Consider the following 25,004-nt stretch of genomic DNA (forward strand, 5'->3'; position numbering starts at 1 on the left):
TCATTACTATATTCTTAAATGTTTATTTTTGTTTTTAGTGTGTTCACAATTATTACATTTTTTTTTTTCCAATTTTGATATCTTATTTTACAAAATATCAACTAAGGAAGTTGAAGGTGTTATATATAATGGTGTCGAGATTTTGATTGTAAGGTAAACACGCAACAACATTGGATTTTGGGTAAACACGGATGATAACTCTACATTACTAGACGTGTACTTTTTAAATAGTAAATGTACATTTGAGAAGTTAAAGATGTTCCCCTTTACGCCTAAGAAACAATGGGTGTGTAATAATTTCAAAAGATTTTGCTAACGAGCACCCCCGGGGCGTTGTTAAGCATTGAAAATATTTCCTAAAGTGGTATTAATTTGGGAATGCATGTCAAAATCACACGTTGATCGGTGTTATTAATGTTCATTTTGATCTAATTTTTCGACTTTTAGCTATCTTATCTAACGCCCCTGGAACGTTTGTTAGCTTTTGCCAATTTCGAATGATAAAGCACCAATGATATTATAGTTGATTGAATTAATTTTGTATAATATCGAAAGGTATTTTTTAAACAAAATCTTTTGTAAATTCATTAAATAACTATACTTATTAATAACAAATTAGTCATCAAGAAACACAAATACAAAAATATAATAGTAATATTTTAAACATTTCACGTCTTACTAGCATAATTAAATTAAGTATTTAATAATTTATTCCAAAAAAATGAACATGTGGCCAGTGGGGGTGCAGGCAAATCTGCCTACTCCGGGGTGTAGACACTTGACAACACTTTGTAATCGTATCGAAACCCGGCCCATTTGTTTATTGGACGAAACTGACCCATATGTCATATATTACTGGGCAGGTTAGGGTTTTATTTTGAATTGCTCCACTCTCTCTCTCAATTCTCCATTGAAGCGCACTCGACATCGCACTTCGACATCGCACTTGACGTTCTACATTACAAATTATTTGTTCGAGGTAAGTTGTTGGTTTCTTTTAGTAATTATCATATGAATTTCATAATCTAGGGTTTAATTTAATTTAATTTAATTGTCAAGTGTAGGGTTCGAAAATCTGAACTACATACTAAGATTATAACCAGCGATTGTGTTGCTAGAAATTTGATAATTGAATCACATATCCCTAAAATTATCAGCTTTATTTGATGATCTGATAATTGAATCAAATTTGATTGCGCACAACCCTTTAATGTTTGGATTCAACTAATAATGTATCCTGTTTTACTAATACTTTTTTTTTTTTTTTTTGGGTTTCATTTTCAGCCTAACAATGGAGGAAGATGTTCCAGTAAGTTCTAAATACTTCTGCATATATTAATTCCTAAGTGCTCTGTGACTAGTAATTAATTGTTCCGTGTTATTCTTTCCAAATTGTAGAAGTGGTTTTGGTCGTTTTGGGTTAAGTTAGTTTTGAAATAAGTTAATTAAGGTCTATTAAGTTCCAGGCTGATAAGATAATATAATTTGATGTTGAATATGAAAATGAAAAGATAGATTTAGGTCCGATAACTCCAGATAATGATAAGCTTAAGGCTTTTAAGGTCGAATTAGCGCTTTTAGGGCTTATAAGTCCGTAAGATTAATTCCGTTCCGGTAAAGAGAGTGTTACCTAATAGCTCATTGTTTTTTTTTGTCAATATGAAGAGTGGATCATGGAGAGGTTAAACAAGGTAGAGGGAGACCGAAAATGACTTGGTTGGAAGGGGTTAGGAAGGATATGAAATATATGGATTTGCATGAGAATGAGGTATTTGATCGTAAGGGATGGAAGAGGAAGATTTTTCAGGATGACTACGGAATAATCACTTTTGGTTTATGTAGCAACTCCACTTATGGGATTAAGGCTTTGATTGATTGATTAATCACCACAGTGGCATTTTGTTGTATAAACTCTTGAAAGCTTCTTGCAATCTAGCATTTCTAAAATAGTAATAGGGGACATAAACTGTATATTAGTTGGACTGCAAGAGGAATTTGCGGAGTAGATAAATGTTGGTTCAAGTTGGAAATGAAATCTATATCACTGTAAATTTGTTAAATCAGTATCAATATTGTTGTGACTTAGAAGGTGCTTTGCATATTAGTTTTGTAAGGTAATGTGCTCACTCTTCTGTGCTAAGGTGTTATAATAAGGTGCACCTGGAATATTTTGGACTATATTAAAATGGCTTCTGCATGAACTATGCTTTAGATGGCCTATCTAATTCGTCTTCTGTTAAGCGTGTTAACTGATTATGTTGCTTCTACACTCAAGCTGATGAACAACTGTACTGTTTGATAACTTTTGAAGGGAAAGAATGAGGAAGAGGAGTTTAATACTGGCCCACTATCTGTACTTATGATGAGTGTCAAGAATAACACGCAGGTACCAGATAACTACTTTATTCACATTTTCTCATTTAAGTTGAATTTATCATTATTTACGATTTCCACAATATATTGATATACACTCCCTTTTGATTTGCTTTCATATTCCAAAATATTACCTAGCAAGAGGAGCATGTTTACACATCCCTTTATATCGCAATTTGCTCTGTTGGTATTTCCACAATATATTGATATACACTCCCTTCTGTATTTGCTTTCATATTCCAAAATATTACCTAGCAAGAGGAGCATGTTTACACATCCCTTTATATCGCAATTTGCTCTGTTGGTATTTAAATCTTCTGATTTACCTCTTCAGGTCCTTATCAATTGCCGAAACAACAGAAAATTGTTTGGACGTGTGAGAGCTTTTGATCGTCACTGCAATATGGTTCTTGAAAATGTCAGGGAGATGTGGACTGAGGTTTGTCTTAACTATCTACAATCCCCTTCCCTCTTTGCCCCATGATTAAATATTACTTAGTATCAGGTCCTGAGAATGGAACATATAATTGTTTATGCAGTTTAACACTTGAAAGGAAAAACAGAACTGTCATTTTTTGAAGTTGGAGGGAGCAAAGTTATCTATTTCATGGCTTTTCACATGCTGTGATATTAATGTAATTTCTTGTTGGCATGTCGCAGACTCCAAAGACTGGGAAAGGGAAGAAAAAGGCACAGCCAGTGAACAAGGACAGGTTCATTAGCAAGATGTTCCTTCGAGGAGACTCAGTTATCATTGTCTTAAGGAATCCAAAGTAATTTTGCAGTCACCTGACTCGCGTGAGCTGCTGATGGCCTGATTCTGCGGATGGCCCCTTTTATGCCAATGTAATCCGAGAGTAGTATTAGCTTAGTGGAAGTGTGGAAAATATGTTGGACAGAAATATGTTCTGAATAGCTGTAGCCTTTATTCTTGTGAGCTTGGTCGCTGGATAATGGTGTCAACTGTGCCAGGATTACATTGAAGTATGGCCAAGTAGTTTGTCTGAGTTGCTTTAGTTAGACTCAAGGATAGCAATCTGATTGTCTCCCGAATTATCTTTGCTTTGGTCACATACATATTGTCTCTTTATCGTGATTTGCAGTATCAGATTCATAGTTAACTGTTAATAATTTGAAATGTGGAACTTATGTCAATTATCTAAATAATTCTGTTTGGGTCCAATTTAGTCCAATTGGGCTTAGGCATTAAATGATCCAATTAAAAGCCCAAGGTCAAGGTTCATCTCTCCAATTGTGCTAAAGTCAAAGATCAGTCCTCAAGGCAAGCCAATTGGGCTAAGGCCCAACTTCTCCATGTATGCAGAGGTATAAAAGCCATCAATATTACATTTGTACATTCATTCAAGCAAAGCCTCAAGCAATTAATTCTCTTGCATAGTGTTCTCTTTCTACGCACTGTACTGACTTTAGCATCGGAGGGGCCTTCCTCGACAACACCCCCGAGGCTAGTTTACGTGTGTTTACTGTGCAGGAAACCTTCGGCCCAACATTACTTGGATCGAATCTAGTCTTCTCCACTTCATCGGACCTTCGACAAGGTCTCGTTGTTTTCACCCGAAACAATTTGGCGCCGTCTGCGGGGATTACTTTCAAAAATCTTTAAGCCAAATTTCTAACCAAGATCATCTTGCAATTATCTTAGTAGCAATGGCTAAGAACCACAAGAGCAAAGGCCTCCGTCAAGGAGCAGGCGAAAAGCCTAAAACCCCTACACCATCACCCTCGCCGGACCGGAACTCTCCCAAGGGTGCCAGCTCGGGGGGAGGATCATACAGGGAGGATTCTCTTTCTACCGTAATTCATAACTCTCATCATAGGCCGAGTCACTCTCGGTCTAGCAGGGGTGAGTCCGATCATAGGACACATTCAGTGCCCCAAAGCCAACCATCGACTGTGCGCCCTCATTCCCATACTCGGCCGAGGACCCCTTTGACGGGGCCCAGCTCGGAGGAGGTGGCAAGAGCGCTGGCAGTGCTCATGGAGGCAATGAGGGCAAAAAATATGCCACCACCTCGTGATCGAACTCCTCCGCATACCCGGCATCAGCGGAGGAAGCTAGACCATGATGGTGGGAAGCTTCCTTCCTTCCGGGAACTGGAAGAATGGGAAGAGGATACCTGGAAAAATGAAAAAGAGAGGAAAAAGAACCCTCAATTTTTCAAAGGATCCTCATCCTCCCGACCAGAAATGCATAAGAGCAGCAGCTCAGCTTCTCGGCCAGAATCTACTCACCGAGAACAACCTGAGACTGTTCGCCGAAGCGTCCTCGACCGACTCGGCGGCAAGGAACCGAGCGTGCACAGTCGCCTCTCGTTCCCTGCGGCCGAGGCCCAGACTTCCCAGCCAGGGACGAAAACCACTCCTACCTCTCTAAGAGGGCGGAGCGCGGTCCCTTCGGCCAGGAACAAGGGCAAGGCCGTTATGCTACCCGCCAGTTCGCCATTCGAGCAATGGATACTGGAAGAGCACGTGCCCACGGTTAAAATACCGTCGCACATCACATATGACGGGACCTCGGATCCGAAGGACCACGTGGCCTCGTATGAGACTCATATGCATCTTTGCCCCAGATCCGAAGCGACTTGGTGCAAATATTTCCCAACCACTCTCAAGGGGGTCGCGCAAGCGTGGATCTCCAAGGGAGTAAAGCAAGGCTCCATAGCAGGGTGGGATGATGTGTCCTCCAAGTTTAGGAGCAAGTTTTCCACGGCAAACCGCCGAGAGAAGACTACTGCAGAACTCATGAGTCTGCAACAGGGGGAAACCGAAAGCCTCCGAGACTATCTGACCCGTTTCAGTAACGAGTCATCCAGCATCTGTCAGCTGGACCAGGGGCTAGCCGTTTTTGCAATGCAGAATGGCCTTAAGCCCGGGAAGTTCCTAGACTTCATGGTCATGCATACCCCGCAGACCTTGGAGGAAGCTCTGAATGCCTCGGATAAGTTCATCCGAGCCAAAGAATGGAACAAAGCGAAAACCCAACCTCAATTCGGGGGAGGGAAACAAAGACAAATACCCTTGTCTGAAGGCCAAGGCCATAAGGCAAAGGGAAAGTCAAAGGCCTCGGAGCAATCTTCGGCCAGCGACCCAAAGAAGGGAAAATCTGCCTCATACACAGGCAGATACGAGTCCTACACTCCGCTCTCTCTTCCACGCGCCAAAATTTACAGCGTGACGAAGGAGGAGCAGAGTTACCGAAAGCCGAGACCACTCCCAGAGTGGTATCAGCGAAAAAATAAAAATCAGTGGTGCGAGTTCCACGAGTCTCCGGGACACAACACTGAGGAGTGTATCCAACTGAAGGACCAGATAGAGGACATGGTCCGGAAGGGATACTTGAAAAAATACATCGCGGATCACCGCGAGAAAAAAGAGTCCGAGAAGTCAGCAAAGGACTCTCGGCAAGACCTCGACTTCCCCCGGAAGAACAGTAAAAAGCCGGAGGGGAAATTCTCTCCGATCAATGTTATCTCGGGAGGAATATGCTCTCGGAGGGAGCACAAGCGACACCTTAGGGCTTTGACTCACCAGGTGAACAACGCTGACATTCAGTCTCCCCAATCGCCGGTGCCGAACATGACGTTCACAGCCGCCGACTGCCGGGGGATAAGGTTCCCTCACGAGGATCCGTTGGTTATCATCGCCACGGTGGCCAACCACGACGTCAGTAAGGTCCTTGTTGACGGTGGCAGCGGAGCAAACATTCTGTTCCGAAAGGCCTACAATCAAATCAAGCTGAAGCCCAAGCACCTTACGCTGGTACCCTACCCGGTATCCGGGTTCAACGGGGCTTCAACTTATCCAGATGGGAAGGTGACACTTCCTATCACCATCGGCTGCGATGAGGCAGCCAAGAACGTCATGATTGAATTTTTGGTCATTGACGCTCCTTCAGTGTACAACGTGATTTTGGGGAGACCCATAATTCATGAGATCCAAGGGGTCATCTCAACTTACCATCAGCTGATGATTTACGTCTCAGACGCCGGCTTCCCCGAAAGGATACAGGGCAACCAAAAGGACGCCCGAAGGTGCAACTACCTCAAGCCATCCAGTAGTCGCCCAGATGACGACAAGGATGAGGAGGAGAAAGAAAAAGAAAGAGAGCCAAGAACAAAAAAGCCGAAAGGCCTAAGTGCTTCGGCCCAAGGATCTGTACCCAGAGGTAAAGGGCCCGAAAGGGAAAAGGCTAGCTCTTCAGCTGAACAACAAGACTCAGAGAGCCAGCCGAAGAACAAAAAGACTGGGACACCTGCTGACATAGGCAGCAGGCCAGATTATGAAGAGTCCAGTCCATCAGCAATGGACATGGACCAACAGACTGAAACAGTTGAGTTGGCCGAAGGAGACGTTGAGAAATGTGTAACAATCGGGATGGACCTTGATCCGAACACCCGTTGTGAACTTATTCAGCTCCTTCGGGACAACAGAGATGTGTTTGCTTTCTCGGCAATTGATATGCCCGGGATAAGTCCGGACCTCATCTCCCATAAGCTTAATGTTGACCCAACGTGTCGACCAATTAAGCTTATGGGAGATGAGGTCTGGACTTATCCCGGGCATATCAGTTGCCGAGAAAGCAAACACATCTCTGTTGTCCCGAAGGAGCTGAATAAGTTCACAACGGGTGTTCGGATCAAGGTCCATCCCGATTGTTACACATTTCTCAACGTCTCCTTCGGCCAACTGTTTCAGTATGTTGGTCCATGTCCATTGCTGATGGACTGGACTCTTCATAATCTGGCCTGCTGCCTATGTCAGCAGGTGTCCCAGTCTTTTTGTTCTTCGGCTGACTCTCTAAGTCTTGCTGTTCAGCTCAACGTGTCGACCAATTAAGCAAAAGAAGCGGAATTACTCCGCTAATAAGAACCGAGACATCGCAGCCGAGGTCAAAAAATTGCTGGAGGCAGGCTTCATCGAACCTTGCCAATATCCAGAATGGCTGGCAAATGTGGTGATGGTTCAGAAGGCCAATGGTACCTGGAGGATGTGCGTTGACTTCACGGACCTAAATAAGGCTTGTCCGAAGGATTTCTATCCCTTGCCGAGGATCGATCAACTAGTCGATTCGACAAGTGGCCATGCCTTGCTTAGTTTCATGAACGCATTCTCGGGGTATCATCAGATCTTCATGCACCCCGACGATCGAGCAAAGACAGCATTCGTCACGAACGCTGGGGTGTACAATTACAAAATGATGCCCTTCGGATTGAAAAATGCGGGGGCAACCTATCAGAGGCTGGTGGATCAAGTTTTTGCCGATCAAAAGGGCCGAAACATGGAAGTCTATGTCGACGATTCGATCGTCAAAAGCAAAAAACCTGAGGACCATGTTAAGGACCTGGCTGAAACTTTCGCCACCTTAAGAAAGCATCAAATGAAGCTGAATCCGAAGAAGTGTGTCTTCGGCGTGAAGTCAGGGAAATTCCTTGGGTTCATAGTCAGCAAAAGGGGGATTGATGCCAATCCCTCCAAAGTCAAAGCAGCACTCGACCTTCCTGAGCCGAAAACAAAGCGGGATGTTCAGCGGCTCACCGGAGGAATGGCAGCCCTCTCGGGGTTCATTTCCAGAGCTTCGGATAAGGGGTTACCTTTCTTCAAAGCCCTGAAACTCCTGAAAACAAAAGAGCTCGTTTGGGAGGAAGAGCAAAAAGACGCCTTTAAACAGCTTCGGGAGCATCTGGCTCAACTCCCAACGCTGGCTAGACCAGCAGAAGGAGAAACTTTGTACCTGTATGTGGCCGTTAGCCCAGCCACCATCAGTGCAGTACTGCTGAAGGAAGAAAGTAAAAGTCAGCAACCGATCTACTTTGTCAGTCATACACTGACGGATGCCGAGACTCGCTACCCTCTACTCGAGAAAGTCGCTTTCGCGGTAGTAGTAGCTGCTCGGAAGCTGAGGGCCTATTTTGATTGCCATCAGATAGTGGTCTTAACTGATCAGCCGTTGGAAAAAGTTCTCGGCAAGGTTGAAAAATCTGGTAGGCTAGCCAAGTGGGCTTTTGAGCTCACCGAATTCAGCATCAGCTACCGTCCGAGGGCTGCCATTAAGGCTCAAGCTCTAGCGGATTTCTTGGCCGAATGCTCATACCAAGAAGCGCTAGACAATGAAAAGAAATTCTGGACCGTGTTTACAGATGGATCTTCCACCGAAAATGGTTCGGGGGCAGGAGTAGTGATAACTTCTCCCGAAGGCAAATCCTTTGAGTATGCACTAAAATTTTCTTTTAAGGCCTCGAACAACGAAGCCGAATAAGAGGCAGCAATCTCCGGCCTAGAATTGTGCATCTCCCTGGAAGCCGATCATGTCTGCCTGAAAACAGACTCTCGGCTAGTTGCATATCAGATTAGCGGCAGCTACGAGGCCAAAGAGCCCTCCATGATAGCTTATCTTGCCAAGACCAAGTCAGTTATTGCAGAGCTGAAAACTTTTGAGGTTCAGCTGATCCCAAGGGGTCAGAATACTCAAGCCAATGCACTCTCCAAACTTGCCAGTTCAACTCTTACCGAGCTGAACAGATCTGTATATGTAGAAGTGCGTCGAGAGAGAAGTGTCGACGAAGCACCTGAAGTGTGCTGCGCTGACCCAGAGCCTAGTTGGATGGACCCCATCCTAGCTTTCAAGCTTCGGGGAGAAACTCCCGAAGATAAAGCTTTGGCCTCCAAGATGAAGAGAACCAGCTCAAGGTTCATTGTCTACAGGGGGGAACTTCTGAAAAAGTCCTTCTCAGCCCCATTGCTGAAATGCGTGGGACCAACAGATGCAGATTATATCCTACGGGAGATTCACCTCGGCATCTGTGGGAACCACATTGGGGGAAGGACCTTAGCCCACAAGGCATTGAGGGCTAGATATTACTGGCCCACCATGATCGCAGATGCTAAGGAGCTGGTCCGGAAATGCGAAAAATGTTAAAAATACGCTCCAGTTATCCACCAGCCAGCAAGGGATCTTCAGCCGATCCTTAATCCACTCCCGTTTGCCCAATGGGGACTGGATATACTAGGACCATTTCCAGAGGCTGTGTATCAGAAAAAATGGCTGATAGTTGGTGTTGACTACTTCAGTAAATGGATCGAGGCCGAAGCAGCTTCGAACATTACAGAGCAAACTGTCAGAAAATTTATCTGGCAGAATATCATTACTCGTTTTGGCATCCCGAGAGTATTTGTCTTCGATCATGGGAGGCAATTTGATAACTTACCATTGAAGCGGTATACAGATCAGTTCGGCATCAAACTGGCATATTCAGCGGTATGCCACCCGCAAAGTAACGGACAAGCCGAAGCCGCAAATAAACAGATCCTAAATGCCCTCAAGAAGAGGGTGGAAGATCAAAAGTCCAAGTGGCTGGAGGAGCTCCCTGGAACCCTTTGGTCCCTTCGGACAACTGAAAAAGAGGCAACGGGCCACTCACCTTTTGAACTGGTGTATGGTGCCGAAGCAGTCCTTCTAGTGGAAATTGGCTCTGAGAGCCTTCGAGTGCACCACTTCTCGGCTGAGAATGAGCGACTGATGAGGGAATCTCTCGATTTCCTCGACGAAGTAAGAGACTCAGCCCGAGACAGAATGGCCGCCTATAGGCAGAGAATCAGCAAGTTTTATAACCGAAGGGTCCATGCAAGGCCTCTCAAAATTGGAGACCTTGTCCTTCGGAATGCTGCTGCAGTTCAGAAAGGCCGAATCCATGGGAAACTCTCAGCTGCATGGGAAGGACCTTATGAAATTTATGATGTGTTCAGCCAGGGACATACCGACTTCAGCAGTTGGATGGAACTGAGTTGAAAAATCACTGGAACGCTGATGTACTGAAAAAATATCATGTGTAAACCTTTCGGGGCAGGACAATCTTTGTAAGTACATTTTGAACTAATGAAAGGCCTTGGAGCCACCATTTATATAAATGTTTGCAACTTTTTATCCTTTCAAAGTTTTCTCGGTTCTATCTACTCTTTAAGGGTTTTTTATTCAGCCTCGTCTGAAACCTTCGCCTTCGGGTAACTGGGTTTCAGATTGCTGACAAAACTCGTCTTTTTAAAGAACACTGGTCTTTCAGCTGAAGTCAAACTTTAGTAAGACTTGTTCTCCAAAGACATGAGTCCATGGACAATTCTGGGATATTGCCTTAACTGAGCCTTGTATCCCAGAAAGCCATTATCCGAAACATTACCTTCAGTTGGCCCTGTGTTTCGGATATCCATTTTTCAATGATAGACAGAAAATCAAGGATAACAGCAACTGTTGGAAATTGTTTATTCAGCCTCGTGTGAAACCTTCGCCTTCGGGTAACTGGGTTTCTGATTGCTGGCAAACTCGTCTTTTTAAAGAACTCTAGTCTTTCAGCTGAAGTCAAGCTTCAGTAAGATTTGTTCTCCAAAGGCGTGAGTCCATGGACAATTCTGGGATATTGCCTATCCCAGAAAGCCATTATCCGAAGCATTGCCTTCAGTTGGCCCTGTGTTTCGAATACCCATTTTTAAGAAATAAAAAAATTGTTTATTCAGCTGAAGCCATATTTATTTATGCTCAGCAGTGCAAGTTTATGTTCAGCAGAATTGAAGAAACAGTAAAACTCTCAAAAACAAAGCAGCTGAAGAAAAGAACATCAAATTAATAATATTTATGCTCAGAAATTGAGCTACAAGTTCAAATAAGTTAAGAAACTATATCGGCAGCCGCCCACAAGCGGAAAATAACAACTGCCGAAATACGTACAGAAGCAAAAAAATAAACTGTTTTGTACGACAAGGCAAGCTGAAGCAAAAAACAAACAAGGCAAAAATTCAGAAAGCGACAAGTCTAAAATTGAGCGCATGATGAACCGTAAGATTCTGAAGACGAATGCCCGAGTTCCTATGCTTCAGCCCGAGGATCAGACTGGTCAGCATTGTTGGGCCCCATGGTGGTCTCAGCCCCAGCAGCAGAAGAAGCAGGCTTTGCACTCTGCCGAGCCTCCCTTTCCCTCTGTTCAGCCTCCAACTCCATTCTCTCAGCTTCTTCTTCGGCTTCCTCAGCCTTAAGGATTTCAGCTTCGGCTGGAGTTGCATACTTCATATGAGGGTCTTCGGGATTCTGGACCCATTCAGCACATTTAGACCAGTCCAACTTCGGCTTAGCATGAAGGCAGACTCTTCGGCACACTCTGAACCCGTTTCTGAAACCCATTTCATATTCTTCCTGGGTATAGACACGGACTTTGAGTAGAGCCTCAGCATCAACCAACTTCTTCTGGGTCTCCTCCAAGTCTTCCTTGGATTTCTTCAGCTCATCGGCGAGCTTGAAGGAGGAACCTTTTAGCTCATTCAGCTGCTGCTGAACTTGGGAAGCCTCTGTCTGGGCCTGGGCCACTTCTTCCTTTTTGGCCATCAGATGATCCTCAGCTTCTTGGAGCTTAGCTCTCTGAGCTTCAGCAGCAGCAGCAGCCTCTGAGAGTTGGACATCCCTGGCTTGGAGCATCTCTTCAGCAGCCATTCTGCTGGCTTCAAGAGCTTCTAGCCGTTGCTGCACTTCAGCTTGTGCAACAGCTCCTTCCTGGATTCGGCTCTCAATGGTAGCCTTGAATTTGGAGATGTCCACTCCCATGTGCTCTTGGAGGAATTTTTCCCCTTCCATCAGTGGGGGAAAAACTTCCTTCTCCATAGCGTCGCAGAAGGTTTTGAAGGCTTCAGCAGCTTTTTTCTCGTATTCTTCACCCTTCTGCTGCTTCTCTTCAGCTGTTGCTTGCTTCAGCTTAGCAAGCTTTAACTCCTCTTCGGCTACCTTTTTGTCGTGCTCGGCAGCGTCTACCCTATCTTGTAGGGTATCTATCAGCTCAACAGTGAGAGTCTGATTGTGCACGAACTGAAAACAGGAGCACAAGTTAAAATAAAAAATAGAGCTGAATTTTAGAGGAGATAAAGGCAAGGAAAATCACCTGCATCATCAGCAGCTGGTTAGACCTGGCTGGGTCAGGAACTGATCTGCTCGATTCGCCCATCCCAGCAGTGGCTTTCAGCGACCAGATTCTTGCCCTATCTACTTCGGACGTGCCAGCAAAATCGCCGAAGTAGGCTGCAGCACCTTCTCGGTTCTGACCCCATATGAGGTCCCAGATGTGATCTGGGATGGAATTCGGGGGGCCGAGAAACCCATTTCTCCAGATTGCAGAGTCTGGAAGGAAGGAAAGGATGACGACGGAGCTTCTTTAACTTTGGATGGCTCAGCATCCTCCTTCTCAGAAGAGTCAATTATTATGACCTCTTCTTCTTCAGGGGTGAGGACGAAAGCCTCAACCTCTCTTGCAATATATGCCGTGAAACCCTCAGCACTGGGTATCACGGCATCCTCATTCTTGTGCTCAACAGCACTCTCTTGAACTTCTTCTTGGACCCCTCCCTTAGGTTCGGGAGTTTTCTGATCCACCTCCATCTCGGGAGGTGGCAGAGGGGTCTTTGGAGGTGATTGAGGTGGTGGCCGGGGAACCCTCGGCGATCCATTGCCTTCCTCGGGTTCCCTTATTTCGACGCCGATGGTCATCGGCCTCCGCTGAAACTCATGGGGGCCGATGATGGCCATTCTTCGGCGCCTTTTCTGAAGCGGTTGCTCGTCCATGTCTGAGTCTGAGGACTCTTCTTGTATCTGGTCTTCGGGACGAATAGGGGCTTTCCCTTCTCTGTGTCTATTACTCTCTTCAGACTGTAAAAGACGGGGGGAGGAAGAATGTGAGTAAAAACAAAACAACAAACAGAAACAGACAAAATTAAGTCTGAAAGCTCACCGAGGTCTTCAGCAAAGCCTCGTCTTCTTCAGCTGCCCTAGCTGCAGCTTCTTCCTCAGCAGCCCTGGAGGACCCTTCTCCTCCTTCACAAGCTTCAATAACCCGTGCAACCTCTTCGGCCGTACGGGCAGCTTCAGCTTCTTCGTCCAGCAGCTGAAACCAGGGATCTCTCTTCTTCCACCAAGGCTTCTGCTTTTGATACAGAGCAACAGCCTCAATTTGGAAGTGGGAAGAGTCTAGATGAACCTCTCTATGCCGCGGTTCAGTGATAGAGGGGGCCCGATCAGTTACAACTCGTTCTCGGTTGACGCCAAGACGAGCGTAGTTAATGCCGATGTTGGTCTCGTCCCGCCCTGAAAAAGAAAAGGGGAAAGGTCAGTTCAGTTAGGTTGGCACAGCATAAAAAAGCGAAGTGGGAGGAGAAAAAGAGAATAATTAAAAAGCCTCGGCCCCAGCCGAAGAAGCTTACCATCCTTAAACTTTCGGCTGAGGCCGACAACTGCTAGCATGTTCTCTTGGAAAACATAATGCGTATCGGGGAGCCAAGACTCCGGGATATGCTGCATTCGGCCGCTGCCCCCCCGGTTCGGCAGCTTGCCGAAGATATTCTGTTGATTAAGATTTGGATCTGGGCCGTTATCTGCGGGGGGACCTAAACTTCCCATGTCGGGATCAGGCTCAGCAAGGTACCGGGGAGCGCTGAAGACGCAAGGGTGGCCCGGGTCCGTGGGTGCCCTAACCCAAATCCATTGACCTCTCCAGTCCTTGTCTGAAGAGTCGTTCGGCCACATGGTTAGGTACTGGGGCCGAGACTCAATCCGGTACCACCCAGAACCATGACTTCCGTGCCCACTTTGAATATTTGGCACTAGCCGATGAAGCTTTTTGAAGCAGTGCAGGTTCGGCACATACCTGAAGAACTTGCAGACCAATAAGTATGTCATCACCCTTCGGATGCTAGTAGGAGTTAGCTGACATAGGGAAATATTGTAATGGATCAGCAAGTCTCAGACGAATACGTCCAAAGGGAACCTCAGCCCTATTGAAGTTGTCTTGTGTACACCCCCACATACCCCGGGGGTGGACGATGGATTCTATCGGATGCCATGGGCATTCGGCACCAATACCCATCAGCTTCAAGGATGCCGTAATGCAACTCAATTTGTTCGGCAAACCGATACTGTTCGGCATTCTCCACCCACCATGAGTAGGGGCGGTTCTTTATCATGGCCGAAGCTACTTCGGCATCCTCCCACTCTGAAAACCCGGGAAGGATATCCCAAAGGACAGTGGGAACTTCATCGTCCCGCCCAGAAGCGCTCGGCCCCTCCGTTCTCTGAGGAGGAGCCGAGGAAACTGGAGTCGCCCTGATCCCTTCAGCAGGGTCAGACTCTGCTCTTTGTCCATTCCAGGTCCCAATCCTGTTCCTGGGATTGGGAATTGGCCTTGCTCTTCTTGGAGCACGGGCTCTACCCCTAACTCCTCTCGCCATTGATAATTTCGAAGAAAAAAGTCGAAAAAAAGGGAAGGAGTTCAAATTCGAAGAAAAATAAACTAAAATCAAAGGAATTTACCTTAATCTGAAGCGAAAGTTGCCGATTTACGAATTGGTAGTGGCAAGTCTCAGTTTCTAAGCTTAATGCTCGGGGAGTTTGCGAAGTTTTGATGCGGGTTCTTGGGTTCTCTCGAGAATTCTGGGTTTGTGTTGGTGAATAAGTGAGGAGAGATGACGCGCCTCTGATTATATCTCCAGAAATGGGAATACGGGGAGTCCGCGTTTCAATTTCTCTTAAATACCCCACTAAGTAACCGTTAAACACACGACCTTGCGATTAAACTGCCCATTATCCGTCCAACTTCCACAATTATCCGCCTTAACTGTTGTTATCTCATTAATTACGGTTTAAATTCAAATTTTTGGATTAATTAAATCATTCACTTCCCTCATTTTCTGATTAAATCAAACCCGACCCGTCATCCTTCCAAATCGGGTCTGGGAGGCAAGTTGTTTGGGTCCAATTTAGTCCAATTGGGCTTAGGCATTAAATGATCCAATTAAAAGCCCAAGGTCAAGGTTCATCTCTCCAATTGTGCTAAAGTCAAAGATCAGTCCTCAAGGCAAGCCAATTGGGCTAAGGCCCAACTTCTCCATGTATGCAGAGGTATAAAAGCCATCAATATTACATTTGTACATTCATTCAAGCAAAGCCTCAAGCAATTAATTCTCTTGCATAGTGTTCTCTTTCTACGCACTGTACTGACTTTAGCATCGGAGGGGCCTTCCTCGGCAACACCCCCGAGGCTAGTTTACGTGTGTTTACTGTGCAGGAAACCTTCGGCCCAACATTACTTGGATCGAATCTAGTCTTCTCCACTTCATCAGACCTTCGACAAGGTCCCATTGTTTTCACCCGAAACAAATTCTACTGATTGTTGTCAACATATCATGTTATGCGAAGTATTTAGACATCAACAAAACTGTTTTAAGTTTGGAAACTTTGTATTTTACCACCCATAAATCCTACCTTTTGAAATTACCACCCAATTTTTTTTTTTAATTTTAAATTACCACACATAAAAGAGAAAAAAAAAGAAGTTGATTTTACCACTTTTCGTTAAAAAACCCATTAAGTTTAACGTTTTTAAAAAAGTTCTTTGATTTTCGAGTAAAAAGCTTGTTCTTTAGATGTTTTGGAGGTCATTTTTGCCCTTTGGATCTGATTTGATGTCAAAATTTACGAAAAATGATTGAAAAAGCCTCGTTTTGTGTACTAGAAGATACTTCGGTTTGCGTGACACGCAAAATGAGGCATTTCCGTTCTTTATCAGTTTTGACCTCAAATGACCCCCAAAACTTCTGAAGAGCATGTTTTTGACACAAAAATTGAAGAAATTTTTTTAAAACGTTAGATTTAACGGTTTTGGTGGTGAAATCTATTTTTTTTTGTCTTTTATGGGTGGTAATTTAAAATATCTTTTTGTAGGTGGTAATTTCAAAAATTGGGTTATTTGTGGGCGATAAAATACAAAATTTCTTTAAAGTTTTCCATGTTCTAAAATTTTCATGTAATCTAGGTCAACATTAAATTGCATGTTTGAAACACTCCGTGTGATTTAACTGCACACCATAGTTCTTTCACCCCCATTGCCCTTGTCCACGAGCCAGCTCTTCTCTTCCCTTAACTGTACAGTGTACACTTAATAGTTAAGTAGGTAATTTTGCCTCAAATTCCTGAACCCATGGAGGATGAAGATGATGATCCCAAATTTGATCCAAGGAGCTACAAACAGTTCACTGATAGGAAGGATAATGAATTGATTAGTTGAAGGCTTTAGGGTGTTTTATAGGATCCTTAAGTGTTTCTTAGCTTTTTTTAAATCTCATAGTAACAATTTAGCAATTCTTTATCGGTTTGAAGTAATAAGTATCATGGCTACATTTTAGCTTTATAAACCTATTGAGCTGCTTAGGTCTTGTATGAATCCGGTCTACACTAAAATGATTGTAGACCCAATAATTTTGATCCTCTCAAATAATATAGCCAAAACCCGGGATATGGATTCATTGAGTGAGAATTCTCCTTTATCTCGGCATACGAGAAGAGGAAGATCTTACTATCATAAGAGCACATACAGAGTGCCAGAGAAAAAGAGCTATTCCAAATCGAATGAATAAATAAGGGGTCAGGAAGTCCAACCAAATTACGGCTATTTCTTCTTTTTTGCGACAATGTCTAAGTTTACATTTGCCGAAATGCAAAATCCTCTGTTTATTCACCCATTTGATGGACCTTATTCAGTCAATGCTACTAAGCTAGAAGGTGCAACTGATTACAAATCTTGGAGAATGGCTCTTGAAATACAGATCTCATCCAAGAGAAAACTGTGACACGAAACAAGGAAGATAAAACAAATGCCATGGTGATCTCTTGGCTTCATATGTCTCTGAATCTATTAAAAATGATAGACTTTTTATTATTACCGCTGCTGAGATTTGGAAACAACTTGAAAAGAGATTTATGCTTACACATGGGTCTAAAAAATATAACAGGATAGTTCAAAGTATATAAGCCGAAATCCCTTATCCAAATGTATAAAACAACCGGGCCTACAACTCCTTTAAAGTAGGAACAAAATCACTGATGTAATAATTATCTTGTTGTGAGTTGTATTTTAAATAATTTAGTTGATGATATAATCACTTTTTAGATGATATAATTATCTTTTGGACAATATAATTATCATTTGAATGGTATAATTATTTGTTAAATGATATAATTACATTTCAAATAATATTATCATCTTTTGGATGATGTAATCAATATTTGGATGATATATTTGCCTTTTGAATATTATAATTACTTTTCGAATGATATAATTTTATCTTTTGCGTGATATAATCACTTTTCGGGTCATAAAAAAAGAGAGAGAAAGTAATCCCTTCGTTTCAATAATCGCAACACTTTGACCGGCACACATGCTAATGCATAGCTTTGACCCATTAATATTTGTAATTATTTATTATTAAGAAGTATACAGGGTTAATGTAATGAAAATATATTTTGAGACAAATCCATAAATATTTTGCATGGCAACATATGTTTTTTTTATACTTCCTCTGTTTCACAAATATTACAACAATTACCAATTTAGGAAATTCACAAATATTGCAACATTTTCTTATTTGTACATGTTTTCTATCTTTATCTTTCCTCATCACGTGAGTACCTATCTTTATTCCTTTAATCCTCTATAACTCTCCTTTTCTTAAAATTTGTGCCCCTTCCCCATGTTGCAATATTAAAGAATTGGATCGGAGGAAGTATATTGGTAAAAAAATATGGCTAAGGTAAACACATAAATACAGAGTAGTGCAAAAGTCAAAGTGTTGTTAGGGCTGAGCAAAAATATCCAAAAAATCGAAAACCTGATCCGTATCCGATTCGAATATTAGGGTACCCAATCAGATAAGCTATTAACAGTTCAAATTATTGGTACTCGTTAACATAGTTTAGGGTACCCAAATTACCCGATAAGATAAAATGTCAGATTTTATTTTTTATCTAAAAAAATGGGTGTTGTTAAACGTCGTTCGCAAATTACTAAGTGACGCTCGCATTATTTACTTGAATTTCCTAATTTGCCCCTCGTATATAAATACTCGTGAAACTAACTTCCGACACTCACAAGTCATTTCACAACCTACACAATCTCTCTCTAAAATTTTCTCACTCTAAAAAAAAAAGTCAGAAATTAAAAAAAAGAAAATAGAAATTTTTTTCAAAAAAAACCCCAAAGTTTGAAAATCAAACAAAGAACAACGAACACCACCCATCGAAGGTTGAATTCGGCTATGGCGGACCGGCGACGCACAAGGCTGACATACGGTGGTCGTGGGGGCGGCGTTAGTGGCGGTGAGCAGGTGGGTTGTGTTTTAATTGTTTCTGATTTTGCAAAAAAACCACTTCCGCCTGAAATTTTCGGAAGTTCCCCAGACTTCCGGGAATTTCAGGCGGAATCTGGGTTTCTGATTTTTTTTTTTTCTTTTTTTTTTGTCGTGATGTTTTTTTTTTGTTTTCATGTTTTTTGTGATGAATTTTTTTTTTTTGAGTAATATAATTTTATTCATTTTATTATTATTGTTATGCATTATTGTTATGTTTATGTTTTTTATAAAATTTGGAATTTTTTATCCCTCGTGATTATTGATATGTATTTTTTTTTACTAATATAATTTTATGTTTGTTTATTGTTATTGTTATGTGTAATTGTTATGTATTATGTTTTTAATTAAGTTTGGAATTTTTTTCCCTCGTGATTATTGATATGTATTTATTTTTTTTATTTTTTTATGTTGTTATTGTTATGTATTGTTGTTATGTAATTTTTTCGTGATTAAAATTGTATAAAAAATTGATTGAAATTATTATTGTTGTTGTTATTACCATTGTTATTATTGTTGTTGTTGTTGTTGTGTTGTAATGTTGTCGATTTTGTGTTTTATTATTGTTTTGATTAGGTTTATTATTATTGTTTTCAAATTATTAGTAGTTATTATTGATCCTTGGTAATGTTGTTATTATTGTTTATTTCGATTTGGTTTATTATTGTTTTGAAATTATTAAATTTTTGAATTTGAATATTAGTTGTTCAACTTTAATATCATGGTTATATTTGTAATTATTACTGATATTTGATTTTGTATTTATTTAATGTAGATTGAGGGTTCGAGTCCTCATCATGCAGTATCAAGACGTTTGAATGCGTCTATTAGGAGGGAGTCGGGTCGTTCGGTAAATACGGGGGCACCGTATAATCATGAGCAGCAATATGGGTGTGCTGGGATGTGGTCGGGGGAGCATCAGTTGCAAGAGCGCCCCCCCATGTACTCGTCGGGCCAAGTGCCGACATCTGACGAGGAGGACGATGAGTGGGCAAGCCAGGCAGATCGAGATGAAGAGTACGACCCTCAAGATTATCATACGGTGCATAGGGGTGAGCAAGGGCGATTTGTGAGTAACAGTCAGGCGAGTCAGCCTTCCACCAGCTCAGCAAAGGAATGGGTAGTTCAGCAGCTGATGCTAGGTGGTCCTGAGGATGGTACTGTTATCCCCAATTTTGGTGGTCACGTGGCTGCGTATATTTGGGGCGGCCAGGAGCGCAATGTTTTGCGCTGTTTGAGCAGGACACAGTTGTGTTCTGCATTGGTTATCCGGCGAGGCCGTCTTGCACAGGAGCATCTGGAGCTGATTGACGGTAGTGGTCTGTCTCACTTACTAGGGATCATGTTTAGGCGTTTTGAGTGGCCGCTGATTTCTGCGTTTGTTGAGAGATGACAGCCTGATACGAACATCTTTCATATGCCATTTGGGGAGATCACGATCATGTTGCACGATGTGTACCATATTCTTGGGCTTCGTGTCGATGGATCCATGGTTTCCACTATTCCTAGCACGGACGTGATACGAGACGCGTGCCAGGTTACCCTGGACATGATTGCGGAAGAGCTGAACGAGAAGTGCGGTACGAAGACCATTTGGCAGGGTAGTGGGGTGCTGACCGAGAGGATTATGGACTCGACCTTAGAGGAGCAGAGGCCCTTCAGTGTCCATTACAGTGCCTACATGTGGTTAGTACTAGGCGGATGTATATTTTTGGACAAGAGTGGTAACTGCACTCATCCTTCCTTCCTCAACGAGCTTGTTGTTGAGGATCTGCAGATTAGTGACTACTCTTGGGGTTCAGCTGCTCTGGCATATCTGTATCGCCAGTTGGGTACGACATCAAGAAAAGATGCCGATTCAATCGCTGGTTGTCTCACGCTTCTGTAGGCGTGGATCTACGAGTACTTTCCGTGCTTCCGGCCTCAGCAGGGTACCTTGACGAGGGAGCTAAGTATTCCTCGTGCGTGTGCTTGGGATGTGGGATCGGGATGCCCGAACAAGAGCATAGAGCACCTCCTCGCTTTTTCTGCTCGATTGGATCAGCTGACCGACAATGAGGTCAACTGGCTACCGTACGGAGTTGATCCCGCTCGACGCATGCCGACCACTCTATTCATAGGCTGCATCCAGTGCCGGAGCATCATTAATCCATACATGCCTGATCGAGTGGTCCGACACCTTAGATTCGTGTAGGACATTCCGCGGACCATTATCAGGCCTGAGAAGGCCAAGAGACCAACGAACTTGAAGATGTATCGGGTTGACTTTCCGACCGAGATGACATCTGTGATGTGGACTCGGTTTGTCCCTGGTTCGTCTTTCAGTGTGGTCTTAGGTGCCCTCACCAGACTTGGTGCTGGAGCTCCTACGGTCGCTCTTGGTTACATGTAGTGGCTGTACCGATTTTCTCATCCTTGTCTTTCTCCTGGTGGGTCATCAGATGGGAGTAGCAGACTTCCTAAGAGGACTAACACGGACTATGTAAGTAGTTGTCTTTTATTATACTATAAATACCACTTAAACAAATTGTAATTTCTGTAACTAATATGTTGTTCTATTACTTGCAGTGGATGGGTCGATCCATGGAGGTTAGCAACAGGTCACTGGAAGAGTATCCCAACATGTTGCGTGATACGAGGGCAATGGCTGAGTAGCTACGAGCTGACTGGAAGGCGATGATGGGGTTGTGAATTCCTTGTTTTTTAGTTTTATATTAGCAAACATTAGTTTATTGATTTTTATTATTATGATTTTTATGATTATGATTATGATTATGATTATTAATAGTATTATTATGTTTATGATTATTGTTGTTGTTGTATCCATTATTGTTATTATTATTAGTTTATGTTAATTAGTTAATAACAAAAAATATTATTATTATTTTTATGTTAAAGAGTTTATGTTTATGTTCATGTTAATGAGTTAATAACAAAAATGATTTACAAATTACATATCTACAACTGTTCACCATAAATGAATATACATAAATGATTTTCCTATCTAATTAACGCATCCCACATGTTCCGTCTAACTGCATAACGCTGATCCCAACCGTCAACACTTGGCTCGTGGTGCTCGGTCCACCAACTTGCAATCGGGGGAAGTGGTGAATCTGGTGCAAGATCAATACGGATAAAATGTGAGCCCCCAACTGTAGCAATCACAAACTCTCGGGCAGGTGCCGTGACCGTCCTTCGTGCCCGCAACGGCAAGATGGTAATGCATGGGTAGTAGCAGGTTGGTACTTGGCCTACACCAAGAATAATAACCATTGCGTTGAACCAAGTAGCAATAGGAAATAAATCTTGAATCGCAACCATCCAATGACGGGAATCAACCGCCCCACCGTCCCATCGAATACGCTCCACATTCATCCCAAGCCTTCCAAGCTCGTAAATCCTTTCGTACAAGACTAGATAACCGAGGACCTCGTTAGCTATTGTTTCTTGAGCGTCATACCATTGCCCTTGGTCACCGAAGAAGAAGTCGGCCACACAACAAAAGCCGCAGTTACCATCGCCAATGACATCCTTCCATCCTGTGATGTAAGGCAATATCGGTCCTGGAAGCAAGTGTCGATACCGGCTTTGGCTGATGTCACATGGATCTTCTGCCACGAAATTAGTGTTAAGCTATTAGTACAGTAAATGACGGAATACGTGAAAATCAAAATAGCCAATCTTACCTGTTTGCTGCAGACCACGTTGAGTGTTTCGACGGTTGACATGTTCGAAATAAGAACGATCACGTCTTGTATTATTGTTCCTTCGTCGACCACGAACGTTGTGGTTTACATTTGGATCTCCAAGGTTTGAATGATCCGGATGCAGCTCCTCCTCAATGATGCGAGATACATTTCAAAGGACAGCAGGATCACTTCCGATTACCTCATCCTCCAGAGAACGAAAATGTGTAGCGTCCTCGGTCGAGTCGTTACCGAACACCGGTACATCATCACCATCACCGATAACCAAGGTCTTCCAGAACGGGTGAATTTGCCTGGTATACAAGCCTGTCTCGGCAGCTAGATAATCATTATTCTGGCAAGCACACAACAAACCGTGGGTCACACGCATTGCACATCCACATCGCTCATCACTAACTTAGCTCCCTCATCCGTTTCGTCTCGTCGTCAAGAACCTTCAAACAATGCTGAGACACCTTGTCGTTAATACGTGATAGTGGCAATTGTCGGTACTTCTAACCAATCTTCGACCTAGACGCCTCCAAACCATTACGAATGGCGATGATCTGATTACCAATGTGGCTATGAACTCGGGCCCAAATGGTATCCAAAGAACCTGCACATTACAAAAAAAACCGTCGGGAGTGATAATCATAATAATAACAATTCAATAATAATAATAATAATAATAATAATAATAATAACAATAATAATAATAATAATAATAATAATAATAATAATAATAATAATAATAATAATAATAATAATAAAAATAATAATAATATTAATAATAATAATAATTACGCTAATAATAATAATCAAAATCATAACAATAATAATAATAATAATAATAATAATAATAATAAAAATAATAATAATATTCATAATAATCAATAACTACAGCAAAGTCCAAACAATGAACCTGCCGAAGATTCAAACCACATCTTCACGGCCGAATGTTGGCTCTCAACTCTGCAAGTGCTGGTGTTGCCAAAATGCAGAACTTGGTTTGTCCAAAATGTCACAAACTTGGTTTTATGACAAAGCCACGTTCTCTCTACATATTGTATCACCGCTGGATAACTTGCCCACCGATCTTTCATTGTTTGTACAGGAGCATTATAATCCTCCTCGGTTGCAGCATCCATGATACGTTTCCATTTCCCATTTTTGAAACTCGCACCGATCTTCTTGTTTTTGAACATATCAGTGACCCGAGCCTCCACATCTTTGTTAATGTGCCATCGACAAAGTAAGTGCGGGGTCCCTGGAAACACTTCTCTCAATGCCGCACATAGCCCAAGCTCACGGTCTGTCAAAAAAACCGACGGTTCCCTATCATACCCAATCAAGTCTCTCAGTCTCTGCAGAACCCATCGATAGCTTGCCGTGCAATCCCGCATGAACACGTAACCAACGAGGAAATTCTGATTTGTTGGTGTCACATCTACTATCTCAAAGAACGGCATCCCGTATCGGTTGGTCTTGTAAGTGGAATCCATACCGATCACATATGGGTACGTCCGTAGGATGTCTACCGTGACTGGGTGCACCATAAAGTTGTGCTGTAAAACGCCTAGATCATCAGACATGACCCAGTAAAGATACTGACTCTGTCTCGCCAAATGTAGTAACTGCTGAACTACTCCTCTCCCATCAAACATCTCCGTTCTCAAGTCATTCTGGCAGTTGTAGTTTTGTCTGATGTTTGGATGATCATCAGGAAATTGCTCGGCAATAGTTGCCATGATGTTACGCGGTGCCACCTTAGACTTCGTCATGTCACGCACAACCTTCTTTGCATCCGGGCTCAACCCACTAATTTTTCGATGCCCCTTCTGATACACAATCATTGGATGGTTATGGGTCCCAGTTGCATCATTTTTTGCCCGGATCTTCCAACTGTCGGTGACGAACTCGTAATATATCTTGATGTAGAAAGGACAACCATTGGCTTTGGTTTTAGTGTCCTTCCAAATTGCGTTCTCAAGATCTCTCGGCTTGCTCCTACATCCCCGATCACATCTCAAATACCGATACGGCCTACCATCGCTGGTTTTGTTGAAAGACGATTTGACCAAAATAAATCCCAGATTTATGGCAACAGCATCCGCCCATTGAACTGCATCATCAAACGTTCGAAAAAACGTATCTGTGACAAAATTCGCACTGTAATTCACATCGTCACCGCCTTCTTCAGACTCCGAATCCTTTAAAAATACAAGAAAACACAAAAAACACGCCAAAATTAGTATTTTACTTATAATAATAACAACACCAATATTTTTTAAAGAACAATAATAATAATAATCATAACAAAAATAATAATCAAAATAATAATAATAATAATAATAATAATAATAATAATAATAATAATAATAATAAATAATAATAATAATAATAATAATATCATAACATTAACTAAAATTAACTAACACTAACATTAACTAATATGACAATATTAACTAACATAAACTAACACTAACATTGACTGATATTAACTCATTAACGTAAACTAATACTTACAAAAATAACTGACAATAACAATATTAATAACAATTACATAAACTAATACTAACAATAAAACGAATAATAATAACAATAAGTACAATAATAACAACAACAATAACAATAATCATAATAATACTAAATAAAAAAAAAAAAATAATAATAATAATAATAATAATAATAATAATAATCATAATCATAACAAAAATAATA

At 42.3% G+C, this 25,004-nt stretch overlaps 1 protein-coding gene across 1 annotated transcript; it reads left to right on the forward strand.

Annotated features, from left to right (window-relative positions):
* The first annotated feature begins 1,194 nt into the window (after positions 1 to 1,194).
* Positions 1,195 to 2,872, forward strand: LOC110689835 (small nuclear ribonucleoprotein Sm D2-like). Its single transcript, XM_021866669.1, has 3 exons — positions 1,195 to 1,309; positions 2,312 to 2,386; positions 2,708 to 2,872. Exons 1-3 carry the CDS (start codon positions 1,292 to 1,294, stop codon positions 2,855 to 2,857), a joined length of 243 nt encoding a protein of 80 aa, XP_021722361.1. The 5' UTR covers positions 1,195 to 1,291; the 3' UTR covers positions 2,858 to 2,872.
* The last annotated feature ends 22,132 nt before the right edge of the window (positions 2,873 to 25,004 follow it).

Source organism: Chenopodium quinoa, unplaced genomic scaffold (genome assembly GCF_001683475.1).
Source record: "Chenopodium quinoa cultivar QQ74 unplaced genomic scaffold, ASM168347v1, whole genome shotgun sequence".
NCBI classification, from domain to species: domain Eukaryota; kingdom Viridiplantae; phylum Streptophyta; class Magnoliopsida; order Caryophyllales; family Amaranthaceae; genus Chenopodium; species Chenopodium quinoa.

What these genes read in the sequence shown, in the direction of transcription:
- LOC110689835 (XM_021866669.1), top strand. An exon ending in GTGTCAAGAATAACACGCAG is followed by an intron (nt 2,387 to 2,707) that starts GTACCAGATAAC and finishes TTACCTCTTCAG; the next exon opens with GTCCTTATCAATTGCCGAAA.